The sequence below is a fragment of the Neomonachus schauinslandi genome, chromosome 1 (assembly GCF_002201575.2).
Source record: "Neomonachus schauinslandi chromosome 1, ASM220157v2, whole genome shotgun sequence".
Classification (NCBI taxonomy): domain Eukaryota; kingdom Metazoa; phylum Chordata; class Mammalia; order Carnivora; family Phocidae; genus Neomonachus; species Neomonachus schauinslandi.
Window position 1 is genome coordinate 65,440,001 of NC_058403.1, and position 14,665 is coordinate 65,454,665.

Below are 14,665 nucleotides of genomic sequence, written 5' to 3' on the forward strand. Positions count from 1 at the left end.
GCTTTGCCATACTCTGTCGTCCAACATTAACCACAGTGAGACCTTAGTGCTGGCTATGCAGTTTCTCTCCAGCCCCATTTCCCAAAAGTATGATATAGCTTTTACCTGGTTTCTCCATGCCTTTCTCGCAAATAGTCTCTCCTCTCTCCTCTTCTTTTTCAGATTTGCAGTAGCCTTTTAATAATTTTTCAAACCATAAGGTTTAAGATTATAAAAATTTGCTCATTTGATTGTTATATTTTCATGTAACTTGGGTATTTATTCTCTTTTAAGGGCATGAACCCCAAATGAAGAGAATATAAAATAGCCTTTGAAAAGCTCTTTGCAGGTGCTTCAACGCTTTTCATTCATAAAAGTTCTCAACATGCTGGAATTGTGCCTTTAGAGCTCAAGAATCAGTTGATCTAGCTACAATAATGAAAAAAAAACAACCATAGGAATAAAAATCACAAAAAACCCAGATGCTTGAATACACTCTTAGTGCTGTGGAAGACATAAGAAAGGTTTTTAGCCTCAGTTTTATTCTTGTTGAAGCAGGCAGAATCTTTCTAGATTTATTTGAATAAAACCAATCATTATCCTTGAGGATAGGTTCACTTACCATATGATCCTCACTCTTAAGGACTCAGAGTAAGGGATGGAAACTATAAAACAGGAATTCTTAATCTCAGGAAATAAACTGAGGGTTGCTGGAGTGGTGGGGGGTGAGAGGGATGGGGTGGCTGGGTGATAGACACTGGGGAGGCTATGTGCTCTCGTGAGCACTGTGAATTGTGTAAGACTGTTGAATCACAGACCTGTACCTCTGAAACACATAATACATTATAGGTTAAAAAAAAAAGAAGATAGTAGGAAGGGAAAAATGAAGGGGGGAGATCGGAGGGGGAGATGAACCATGAGAGACTAATGGACTCTGAGAAACAAACTGAGGGTTCTAGAGGGGAGGGGGAGGGGGCGGTGGGTTAGCTTGGTGATGGGTATTAAAGAGGGCATGTATTGAATGGAGCACTGGGTGTTATACGCAAACAATAAATTATGGAACACTACATCAAAAACTAATGATGTAATGTATGGTGATTAACATAACATAGTAATAAAAAAATTGAAAAAAATTTAAAAAATAAAATGAAGTGAGTTTTATAAACTTTAAATAAATAAATAATAAAAAACTATTAAAGAAAACAAAAAACAGGAAATCTTACTTTCATTCAGGTGGACCTAATATATAACAAACACTCAATTGAGTCAGTGTAATCTGGGAGAAAGTAATATTCTATGTTTATGTACAGGGGTAATTATGCCTGTCTAATATGCTGAGGCTTTGGACAAAACTGGATGTGAATTCTGGCCTCCACCACCTATGTATGTAATGTAACTTTTGGAACATTCTCTAAACTCTCAGCCTCAGTAAATGGTAATAATATCTACACTTCAGAGATTTTTAAGGATTAAATAAGATTGCATAAAAAACCTAGCACAGTATTTGGTGCATGGTAGAGAATAAATAGTAGTCACTATTATTCTTGAAGGGTTATATTCATGTGTGCATGAGGAGTGCCGAGGAATGTAATTAACTTAGACTTTCAAAAGCATTTATCAGGGCTTAGCAATAAAACCTATCAAAAATAAAGTCTGTCATGTGGTAGGGAAGATATGGGATGTTCTATAAATGATAAGCTAAATGTTTAGCAGCAGATACTTCACTGGGTGGAAGAGTTTGAGTAACAGGACGTGCTAGAATAAATTTTGAATTTGGGCTAGTACTAATTTTACAGTGTATGGCTAGATAAGGAACTAGACATTGAAATTCCCAGGTTTGTAAATGACACTACTTTTTGCTGACACTAAATGATGAATTCATGGGCAGTGACTACAGGAAGATTGTCTGAGCCTTCAAGTGGAGCCACTCCCGAAAAAGTGGTTGTTAAGCTTTGGTGTGAGCAAACATTAGAAGGTACGCTAATGAAAACGGGATTAAAATTATATTTAAAATGAATGTTCTCTGATCACTGTGGTATATTGGAAAGGGTATGGGTTTTGGAGTTAGTTGAATTAGTTCATATCCCAGGAAGTAAATTTATGACAGTAATTGTGATTCTGTTATGAAGATATAGACATTATGTGACACTACAGCTGAAATAGTCAGAAAAATGATCAGCATTGACTGAAAAAGCATTAAGTGCAAAGTAGGAAATGTTTTTCTACTCTATGTATAAGTAATTGTACTGTAAAGAAAAAAATAACATCGGGGCACCTGGGTGTCTCAGTTGGTTAAGCGCTGGACTCTTGATTTCGGCTCAGGTCATGATCATGAGATCAAGCCCTGCCCCTGCATCAGGCAGTCTGCTGGAGATTTTCTTTCTCTCCCTCTGCCCCTCCCACTGCACCCTCTCCCTCTCTCTCTCTCTCTCTAAAATACATGAATAAATCTTTGGGGAAAAAAAAAGAAGAAATAACATAGATGAAGGAAATCTACAGAGAATAAATAAATGGTAAAATTGGTGGTGAGTTTTCTAAACCAAGGAAAACTGAAAGAAAGAAACTATGTAGTCTGGAATTATAGCAACTTCGAAAATATATTTGACATTTGGAAGCATATGGAAAACATGATATTACTCAACAAATTCTATAATTCTAGGTCTTTGTTCCCTTGAAACTCAAAAGTTGTATACTTAAAAAAATTTGTTGTTTGAAGGCAAATAAAAGAATATTAATATAACAAGTAATAAAAAGTAGAATTTATTCTAACAGCAAAATAATTAGAAGTGTAAATAGGTTCAGAATAGTTTTGATTTATTGATTATAAATTCATGCTTATCATTAAGTAAAGCTACAAATATTTTGAGTACATTTCTGTCTCTTATAGTTGTCCCATAGACATCTAGGCTTCAGGGACCTGTGAATCTCTTGAAATTATACAGTACTTGATATGTATGTTGATACATTCATTTTTTCTGTGGAGAGGATCTTTAGCTGATCTCTAATTTTCATCAGATTCCCATAGGGACTTATGACTATTCTTCATCTCCTAACAACCCCCCCCAATACATGCAGAAGTTAAGAACTGAATATAAGGTTAAAGGCTGTTTTGAGTGGATGGAGTATGTGGCTTGAGTTCCTGACTTGACTTTTTACTGGTTTCACTACTTTAGAGGAGTTCCTTTTTGGTAAAATGTGGGTGAGAATCTTCAAAGAGTTGTTGTGAAGATCAAAAGTGATGATATATTATAAAAGAAAAAGAATCAGTATTTAAACACTAATACAGAGGTTATAGATTAACAGCCTATTGGCTGAGTTTGACGTTAGAGATGCTTTGTTTGACCCACACAGTTGTTGTTTTAACATAAATTAGTTGTAGGGGCACCTGGGTGGCTCAGTCGTTGAGCATCTGTCTGCCTTCTGCTCGGGTCATGATCCCGGGGTCCTCGGATTGAGCGCTGCATCAGGCTCCATGCTCCACGGGAAGCCTGCTTCTCCCTCTCCCACTCCCCATGTTTGTGTTCCCTCTTTTGCTGTGCCTCTCTCTGTCAAATAAATAAATTAAATAATAATTTTAAAAAATCTTTAAAAAATAAATTAGTTGTAAATATGTAAATGTCAAAATCTTTTATACGGAAATCTGGATTACCAACTTCTCTTTCAACAATCAGAAGATAACCTGGCCACACCAAATCTATATTCCTCTTGGCAGCAGTTGGTTGTCTTCTTGAGATTGGGCTTATTCACTGTGATTCCCCGATGGTCTGCTTCACTGCCTTGGGTTACCTTTCTAGCCTCTTCTCTAAAGCATTATTTAGCTGTAGTTAAATGACAGTCATATCTCCCAGTATTGTCCTTTGTGTCACTGTCAGAAAAATATGGGAGATCAGACAACCATGATTTTACTCTAGGATGTCATTTCTGTTTTACCTATTTATCATAGAGAATTCTTTAATTCTCTATGTCAAATATTCTCTGTCAAATATTAAGTTATGGGTGCCCTCTCTGAGAACAGAAATGTACTAGTGAAAAGTACAAAAGAAATATGGTAGTATCTACCCTAAAGAAACGAGAGTCTTGAAGTACAGATGAATCTGATCCTCAGGAAACAATTAGAAAACAAGCCTTTTGCACATAATTTAGCTGAAATAAGTTTATACTTAAAATAAGTTTGGAGGTAGTTCAGAGAAGGATAAACATATGAACCAGAGTCAATTACAAAGATCACATATGTGCCCATTATATTAAAGGCATTATGCTAGGAGCCATAATTCAGGAGGAATTAAAGTATGAGGCATTATGATTTAAAAAATTACAGTCCAAAAGGGCATGTACAGGAAGAGGTAAATAATGCCACGTCATTTATGTTAGGTTTTGATGAACGGTATGATAAATGCTACAGAAGTGGACACCCCCCCCCCCCGCCCAAAAAAAAGATTTTGAAAAGTAAGGAAAGGGCTCCACCCAGCGACTACTTTAGGAAAGAGGAGACTTTGAAATAGGATCCACATTCTAAGAGCAAAAATACGGAGAAAAGCAGATGGATGGGCAAGCTGTAGGTACTTTGATAGTTTAGCTTTTTGTTGATTGAAAACTAGTTTGTCCTTGCAATAATAGAAAGAGATGGCTCTGAAAGATATGGAAAAAGACATAGTGATTAGATGTGGGTGATAAAGAAGATTGGGGAATATTTACAGGAATACTTACATTGGTGTGCAGAACTTTGAAGGATAGTTAACATTAGAAAGGTGCGGACACTTTAAGATAAACAAAGGCTGTTACTGTGGGTACCCCCATAGGTCATGATGATAAATTACTTACATTAAAATATTTTAAGTGGTATTTACTTCATTTATTCTGTATACATCCTTATAAAATGAAGTTTTCACTTTAGGGCTTCAAATGATATTTCCTAGCTCAAATTGAACTTATCTTCTTCTCCATCAATTTAGGTATCAGTAAGACTGATATCAGGGACATCTGGGTGGCTCAGATGGTTAAGTGTCTGCCTTCGGCTCAGGTCACTTCCCACTCAGTGGGAAGTCTGCTTCTCTCTCTCCCTGCCCTCCCCCCCTTGTATGTGCACTCTCTCTCTCTCAAGTAAATAAAATCTTTAAAAAAGTAAGACTGATATCAAAAGTTGTTGGTTAACCTCTTATCTTTTTAGTCTACTAAATTTGTGGTTCCTTGTTCTAGCTTTAGCAAATATTAATTGCATGATCTTGGGCAAGGGACTTAATTTCTTCCACCATCATTTGCCTTATCTGTAAGATAGGGATATTCACTACTTTAAGAATTTTTGTGAGTCTTTGAGATAAAAGTAATTAGGAAAAATTTTAAAATAATTATATAAGTAATAGCTGTTATTATTATTTTACTTTTGTATCTTGGATACAAAAAGTAAAATATTATTTTTTGTATTCTGTTGGATTTTCCCGTCTTCTGCTTTCTACTTTCTCTTTATTTCTGTGATACTCAAGGCTCAATTCTGATGTTTTCTTCAATATTGTTGTCTTTTAATCAATTGATATTAATTAACACTTATTTCTCTAGAACTTCTTTCAAGCATCTAAAACTTAACACCTAAATTATTTTTTATCTTTCTCATTATGTTACTGCTACTAACAAACTCCCCAGTTTATTTTGTCTTTATCCTCAGTGGTACTACCTAAGGATACACCGTAAATCAAATTCTTTCACATTTTTCATATTGCTTATGTTATTTTTTTAATCTGTTTCTTAAAATCTAGAAATAAGCATTAAGGTTTTAAGAGATACTGCATGTATTCAGTTTTGAATTAAAGCAGCATAAAGAATAAATCATATTAAAAAGAATACTTAGTGTGAATTGTTTATATTCATATGTGCTTAAGGAACTTAAGAATGGATTTCATAAAAAAAAAGAATGGATTTCATTTCTTTTCTTAGAGTCATTATAAGAATTACTATTTTTTTTTAAGATTTTATTTATTTATTTGACAGAGAGAGAGACAGCAAGAGAGGGAACACAAGCAGGGGAAGTGGGAGAGGGAGAAGCAGGCTTCCCGCTGAGCAGGGAGCCGGAGGCAGGGCTCCATCCCAGGTCCTTGGGATCATGACCTGAGCCGAAGGCAGACACTTAACCGACTGAGCCACCCAGGTGCCCCTAGTCATTATAAGAATTAAATACGAAATGTTAAGCAAGATGCCTGGCAGGAAGTAAGTATTCCATAAATGTTAGCTGTTATAATTATCACTGGGAAGCAGGGCCAGCTTTTGTTTATCGACAGAAGATGATTTGATGAGCACTGGAAGATTCTCTTTTCCCAAGATCTACCTATTATAGTTCCCTAAATTCTAATAAATGTTCAGTACCTTGGATTTAGACTTTTTGTATTTGGCTTCCCTGTTAATATAAAGATCAGTCTCTTGGGGTAGGGATAATTGGGAGAGGCCTTTCAGGGATTGATAATGTTCTATTTCTTGGTCTGGTTGCTGATTACATATGTGTCACTTTGTGAAAATTCATCAAGCTTATGATTCATGTTCTAGTTTGCATGTATGCTATATTTTAATAAAGAGTTAACCTGGAAAAAATATACATTACCCGAGGAATTCTATATCAGAATTATCAGTCATTGATATGAATTGATGTGAATTTTTTAAAATTTTTTATTAACATATAATGTATTATTTGTTTTAGGGGTACAGGTCTGTGGTTCATCAGTCTTACACAATTCAGTGATGTGAATTATTTTTAAGTGGCTTTCATATCTTAGAGGTTTTTAGGCTTGTTCAGCATGTGAAATATCTGAGCACCCTAAATTCCTTCTGGGTAATATATTTTAATAACATTTGAATTACGATTTAACTCAAAATTAAAACCTATTTTAAGTTCTTCTGAAGTTGCAGATTTGGTTAAATTTACGTATCCTTTAATGGTAGGATTCATGAAAAACTCCAACTATCAAACTCAATGATTGCTGTTTCTTAAGTTTTCCCATGAATATGTATTTGCCCTGTATTCATTAATTATGTATTCTGCTAGGACAGCCAGCAAGTGATAGTAGACACCCAAAGTGTTTTTAGAAAAATTACAGGAAAGACTGAAAATTGAAAACATTCTACTAATACCAGTTTTTAGCAAATTGTGAAAACACTGACATTATGTATTTTTTAGCAGTGGAACATCTTAGTCTAGTTTATCTTGACCTAAACAGGATTCGGATGGAGCATGGTTTGAGGAATACTATTTTAGAGTTTAGTTGTTTCTTTTTTTCTCAGAATTATACATACAGAAATAAACTGGGTTGGATTTTATATGTAATATGAAGACTGTTCTAAACCATTTTAATTACTGGCTGTTGCGAAATGATTTACCACGCTGAAACATGCTCATATTTTTGATATCCAGGTACCCGGCTATTGTTCCATTTTATAAAAATCCATATCTGTCTCTATTTTTAGATGATTTCAAACCTGCTTCTATTGACACTTCCTGTGAAGGAGAGCTTGAAGTCGGCAAAGGTGAACAGGTGACAATAACTCTGCCAAATATAGAAGTGAGTATTTTTATGTATTTAGACTGAAAGTATCTTTTTGCAGGATTTCTACTAAATTTAAATGAAAATAATTACACAATTTGTATAGTGATAGTTAAAGTAATTAACCAATACACCAAAGAAAAAACCTTATATTAAGCCATTTTAGGTAAAATAATCTGAAAATACTTTTTAAAAATACTTTGATCTCTTTAATAAGTTTCAAGAACTATCATTTCAAATGATCTGTAACACAGGTCTAAACATATACTTATTAATTAGTATTATGAGCCAGATTTTGTACCCTGAACCAAGAATAATAACATATTCCCAGCCTTCTAGTCCTAATCTGTTATAGCAGAAGGACACACAGATGTCTAATGCTATACATTAGAGCATGTACAAAATTCTGTGCAAGCACATTAGTGGAATCAAATACTCTGCCTGGTAGAATCTTTTTTTTTTTTTTTTAATTTTTTAATTCTGGGCGCCTGGGTGGCTCAGTTGGTTAAGCGACTGCCTTCGGCTCAGGTCATGATCCCGGAGTCCCGGGTGCGAGTCTCGCATCGGGCTCCCTGCTCAGCGAGGAGCCTGCTTCTCCCTCTGACCCTCCCCCCTCTCATGTACTCTCTCTCTCTCTCTCTCATTCTCGCTCTCTCAAATAAATAATCTTAAAAAAAAAAAAAAAAAAAAAGGAAATGGTCCAGTTTCATTCTTCTGCACGTGGCTGTCCAATTTTCCCAAAACCATTTGTTAAAGAGACTGTCTTTTTTCCATTGGACGTTCTTTCCTGCTTTGTCAAAGATTAGTTGACCATAGAGTTGAGGGTCCATTTCTGGGCTCTCTATTCTGTTCCATCAATCTATGTGTCTGTTTTTGTGCCAGTACCATACTGTCTTGATGATGACAGCTTTATAATAGAGCTGGAAGTGTGAAATTGTGATGCCGCCAGCTTTGCTTTTCTTTTTCAACATTCCTCTGGCTATTTGGGGTCTTTTCTGGTTCCATACAAACTTTAGGATTATTTGTTACATTTCTTTGAAAAAAGTGGATGGTATTTTGATGGGGATTGCATTGAATGTGTAGATTGCTCTAGGTAGCATTGACATCGTCACAATATTTGTTCTTCCAATCCATGAGCATGGAACGTTTTTCCATTTCTTTGTGTCTTCCTCAATTTCTTTCATGAGTATTTTATAGTTTTTTGAGTACAGATCCTTTGTCTCTTTGGTTAGATTTATTCCTAGGTATCTTATGGTTTTGGGTGCAATTGTAAATGGGATCAACTCCTTAATTTCTCTTTCTTCTGCCTTGTTGGTGGTGTATAGGAATGCCACTGATTTCTGTGCATTGATTTTATATCCTGCCACTTTACTGAATTCCTGTATGAGTTCTAGCAGTTTTGGGGTGGAGTCTTTGGGGTTTTCCACATAAAGTATCATATCATCTGCAAACAGTGAGAGTTTGACTTCTTCTTTGCTGATTCGGATGCCTTTTATTTCTTTTTGTTGTCTGATTGCTGTGGCTAGGACTTCTAATACTATGTTGAATAGCAGTGGTGATAGTGGACATCCCTGCCGCATTCCTGACCTTAGGGGGAAAGCTCTCAGTTTTTCCCCATTGAGAATGATATTTGCTGTAGGTTTCTCATAGATGGCTTTTATGATATTGAGGTATGTACCCTCTCTCCCTATACTCTGAAGAGTTTTGATCAAGAAAGGATGCTGTACTTTGTCAAATGCTTTTTCTGCATCTATTGAGAGGATCATATGATTTTTGTTCTTTCTTTTGTTAATGTATTGTATCACGTTGATTGATTTGCGGATGTTGAACCAACCTTGCAGCCCAGGGATAAATCCCACTTGGTCATGGTGAATAATCTTTTAATGTACTGTTGGATCCTATTGGCTAGTATTTTGGTGAGAATTTTTGCATCCATGTTCATCAAGGATATTGGTCTGTAATTCTCCTTTTTGGTGGGGTCTTTTTCTGGTTTTGGGATCAAGGTAATGCTGGCCTCATAAAACGAGTTTGGAAGTTTTCCTTCCATTTCTATTTTTTGGAACAGTTTCAGAAGAATGGGTATTAATTCTTCTTGAAATGTTTCATAGAATTCCCCTGGAAAGCCATTTGGCCCTGGGCTTTTGTTTGTTGGGAGATTTTTGATGACTGCTTCAATTTCCTTAGTGGTTATAGGTCTGTTCAGGTTTTCTATTTCTTCCTGGTTCAGTTTTGGTAGTTGATACATCTCTAGGATTGCATCCTTTTCTTCCAGGTTATCTAATTTGCTGGCATAGAGTTGCTCATAATATGTTCTTGTAATTGTTTGTATTTCTTTGGCGTTGGTTGTGATCTCTCCTCTTTCATTCATGATTTTGTTGATTTGGGTCATTTCTCTTTTCTTTTTGATAAGTCTGGCCAGGGGTTTATCAGTCTTGTTAATTCTTTCAAAGAACGAGCTCCTGGTTTCGTTGATCTGTCCTACTGTTCTTTTGGTTTCTGTTTCATTGATTTCTGCTCTGATCTTTATTATTTCTCTTCTCCTGCTGGGTTTAGGCTTTATTTGCTGTTCTTTCGCCAGCTCCTTTAGGTGTAGGGTTAGGTTGTGTACTTGAGACCTTTCTTGTTTCTTGAGAAAGGCTTGGATTGCTATATACTTTCCTCCTAGGACTGCCTTTGCTGCATCCCAAAGATTTTGAACAGTTGTGTTTTCATTTTCATTGGTTTCCATGAATTTTTTTAATTCTTCTTTAGTTTCCTGGTTGACCCATTCATTCTTTAGTAGGATGCTCTTTAGCCTCCATGTATTTGAGTTCTTTCCGACTTTCCTCTTGTGATTGAGTTCTAGTTTCAAAGCATTGTGGTCTGAAAATAGGCAGGGAATGATCCCAATCTTTTGGTACCGGTTGAGACCTTATTTATGACCTAGGATGTGATCTATTCTGGAGAATGGTCCATGGGCACTAGAAAAGAATGTGTATTCCGTTGCTTTGGGAGGGAATGTTCTGAATATGTCTGTGAAGTCCATTTGGTCCAGTGTGTCATTTAAAGTCTTTATTTCCTTGTTGATCTTTTGCTTCGATGATCTGTCCATTTCAGTGAGCGGGTGTTAAAGTCCCCTACTATTATTGTATTATTGTCAATGTTTTCTTTGCTTTTGTTATTAATTGCCTTATATAATTGGCTGCTCCCATGTTAGGGGCATAGATATTTACAATTGTTAGATCTTCTTGTTGGATAGACCCTTTAAGTAGGATATAGTGTCCTTCCTCATCTCTTATTACAGTCTTTGGTTTAAAATCTAATTTGTCTGATGTAAGGATTGCCACCCCACCTTTCTTTTCATGTCCATTAGCATGGTAAATAGTTTTCCACCCCCTCACTTTCAATCTGGGGGTTTCTTTGGGTCTAAAATGAGTCTCTTGCAGACAGCATATCAATGGGTCTTGTTTTTTAATCCAATCTGATAGCCTGTGTCTTTTGATTGGGGCATTTAGCCCATTTACATTCAGGGTAACTATTGAAAGATAGGAATTTAGTGCCATTGTATTGCCTGTAAGGTGACTGTTAGTGTATATTGTCTGTGTTCCTTTCTGGTCTATGTTGCTTTTAGGCTCTCTCTTGGCTTAGAGGACCCCTTTCAATATTTCTTGTAGGGCTGGTTTTGTGTTTGCAAATTCCTTTAGTTTTTGTTTGTTCTGGAAGGTTTTTATCTCTCCTTCTATTTTCAATGACAGCCTAGCTGGATAGAGTATTCTTGGCTGCATATTTTTCTCATTTAGTGCTCTGAATATATCATGCCAGTCCTTTCTGGCCTGCCAGTTCTCTGTGGATAGGTCTGTTGCCAATCTAATGTTTCTACCATTGTAGGTTATATACCTTTTCTCCCAAGCTGCTTTCAGGATTTTCTCTTTGTCTCTGAGACTCATAAGTTTTACTATTAGATGTCAGGGTGTTGACCTATTTTTATTGATTTTGAAGGGGCTTCTCTGTGCGTCCTGGATCTTGATGCCTGTTTCCTCCCCCAAATTAGGGAAGTTCTCCTCTATAATTTGCTCCAATATACCTTCTGCCCCTCTCTCTCTTTCTTCTTCTTCTGGGATCCCAATTATTCTAATGTTGTTTCGTCTTATGGTATCGCTTATCTCTCGAATTCTGCCCTCGTGATCCAGTAGTTGTTTATCTCTCTGTTTCTCAGCTTCTTTATTTTCCATCATTTGGTCTCCTATATCACTGATTCTCTCTTCTGCCTCATTTATCCTAGCAGTTAGCACCCCCATTTTTGATTGCACCTCATTAATAGCCTTTTTGATTTCGACTTGGTTAGATTTTAGTTCTTTTATTTATCCAGAAAGCGTTTCTCTAATAGCTTCCACGCTTTTTTCAAGCCCACCTAGTATCTTTAAAGTGATGATTCTGAACTCTAGATCTGACATCATACTAATGTCCATATTGAGTAGGTCCCTGGCAGTCGGTACTACCTCTTGTTCTTTTTGTTGAGGTGATTTTTTCCGTCTTGTCATTTTGTGCAGAGGAGAATAGATTAATGAGAGAACAAAATGCTAACAGGGTAACAACGTCCCTAGAAAATATACTCTAAACAAATCAGAAAAGACCTGAAGCCGGGGGGGGAAAAGAAAAGGAAAGAAAGAAAAAAGAAAAAGAAAAAGATAAAAACAAACAAAAACAGAACAAAACAAAACAAAAAAAACAGAATATGATCGAATGTGATCAGGCTGGTGCATAGATCAGTGCCACACACTAGATTTTGGGTGTATTTTGGTCTGTTAGAAGAAAGTGCCTCCCAAATTTTAAAGAAAGAAAAACTTATATATGTACAAAAATAAGGCTGGATATGATGAGGGGATGGAATATGACTGTAAAGATGAAAATTATAAAAAATTTTATAAAAGGAATTGATAAGTTGTTTGAAAAAAGAAAGAAGAGGATTTAAAAAAAAAAGGGAGAGAATGTGATCAGGCAGGAGAGTAGAACAAAACCATACACTAGAGATTTAGGGTATATTTTGATCTGTTAGAAGAAACTATCTCAAAATTTTAAAGAGAGAACAACTTACATATATATATGCCAAAAATAAGGGTAACTACTACGAACGGATAGAATATGACTCTAAAAATGAAAAATAAAAATGTTTTTTAAAAAAGGGATTGAAAAGATGTTGGTTGAAAAAGGGAAAAAGAAAAAAAAAAAAAGTTAAAAAAAAAATTAGGGGCTCCTGGGTGGCTCAGTCGTTAAGTGTCTGCCTTCGGCTCAGGTCATAATCCCAGAGTCCTGGGATCGAGCCCCGCATCAGGTTCCCTGCTCAGCGGGAAGCCTGCTTCTCCCTCTCCCACTCCCCCCTGCTTGTGTTCCCTCTCTCGCTGTGTCTGTCTCTGTCAAATATAAATAAAATCTTAAAAAAAAAATTAACTTTGAAAGACTAAAGAATCATGGTAAAAAAGCCATGGATTCTATGTGCATTATTCCTCTAGCGCTGGAGTTCTGCCGTTCTCATTGATCGGTAAACCTGGTCTTGGCTGGCTGTTCTCGCTGATCTTCTGGGGGCAGGGTCTGTTGCCGTGGTTCCCAAAATGTCTTTGCCAGAGGCGGAATTGCCCCGCCCTTGCCCAGTCCGGGCTAAGTAATCTGCTTGGGTTTCCTCTCATGAGCTTTTGTTCCAAGCTTTCTGTACAGCTTTGGAGGCCGAGAGTGAAAATGGTGGCCTCCCAGTCTCAGCCCTGGAGGAGGCAAGAACTCAGGGTCCCGCTCCTCAGTGAGCCCCCAGAGAAAAGCAGTCAATCACTCCCATCTCCCCGGTCTCCGGCTGCACTCCATGCTCACCTGGCCTGTGACCAAGTGTCTCTATCTCTGGCACCCGACTCAGTGTGGAGTCTCCAAACCCAGCAGATCCCTGCAGTGTGCTCCCGCACTGCTCCTCCCGGGGGAGGAAGGGGAGTCTCCCCAGATCTGCCGCTTGTTGGGTCCCTGCTGGAGGAGCAGTGGCCCGACTGTGCTGCAGATCACGGTTTATGGCAACCGGGAGCTGAGAGCCCGTGCCTGGGCTCCGTCTCTGCAGCCGGCTTCCCTGCTTCGATACCTGGGAGCTCTGCCACACTCAGGCATCCCTGGTCTTTCTGTGACCCTGAGGGTCCTGAGACCACAGTGTCCCACGAGGGTTCCACCCCCAGCTTAGCCACTGGAGCAACATCCCTCAGCGGAGCCGACTTCTAAAAGTTCCGATTTTGTGCTTTGTGCCTCTATCACTTGCCAGAAGCGGCCAACGGAGGCCCCCTCCCCTACCGTCTATCCTCCCGAATATTGCCTCGGATTCACTTCTCCCCACGTCCTACCTTCCAGAAAGTGGTCGCTTTTCTGTTCAGAGAGTTGTTGCTATTCTTTTCTTTGATCTCCTGTTGAGTTCGTAGGTGTTCAGAATGGTTTGATCCCTATCCAGGTGAATTCCTGAGACCAGACGAAATTTAGGTCTACTCCTCCGCCATCTTGCTCCGCCTCGCCGCCTGGTAGAATCTTGAAAGGTTTCACAAGGCAGATGCTATTTGAGCTGAGCCTTAAAGGACAAGTAGCATTTCATCAGGCAGAAAGGGAGTAGATTATTCTAGGCAAAAGAAACAGTGTGTAAAAGGCTCTAATAGAGAAAAACAAGAAGTTTGTGGAATAAATGAATTAATATAGTAAATAAATAACAGAATTATGAAAAATGATTGATAGTAGAGTCTGGAAAGGTAGATTGGGATCAGACTGTGAAAAATATATTATCTTCTAATGTAGAATTTTGACTTTATTCCATAGGTATTAGAGTACCATTAGAGGTTTTTAAGCAGAGTAGTAACATGATCAGATTTGTGCTTTTAGAGTGATTTTAACAATAGTTTGGGGAATGGGTTAGAAAAGAGGCTAGGTCAGGGAGGCTTTAACCAAAGTTTTGTCCATTTAAAAAATTTCTAGGTGTTTCCAAGTAACACTGTCAAATACTATTTACATAAATAGACAAATTACTTGTTGCTCTAGTTTTCTCAGTTTTTGAGTTACAAATTTCTTTGCATTCAGCTTCTTTTTTTTCTTTTATGCTGACTTGATCTATTCTCAGAAAACACAAAGACTGTAACTTTATATTTTAACATACAGAGAAAGCACTGGACTGAGAT

At 37.3% G+C, this 14,665-nt stretch overlaps 1 protein-coding gene across 1 annotated transcript in view; it reads left to right on the forward strand.

Moving 5' to 3' along the window:
- Nucleotides 1-14,665, forward strand: part of EAF2 (ELL associated factor 2) — a 47,102-nt gene that overhangs the window by 1,408 nt on the left and 31,029 nt on the right. Inside the window, exon 2 of the mRNA XM_021692667.1 lies at nt 7,426-7,520. Within this exon, the coding sequence (XP_021548342.1) occupies nt 7,426-7,520 (95 nt within the window). The remainder of the gene's footprint in view (nt 1-7,425; nt 7,521-14,665) is intronic.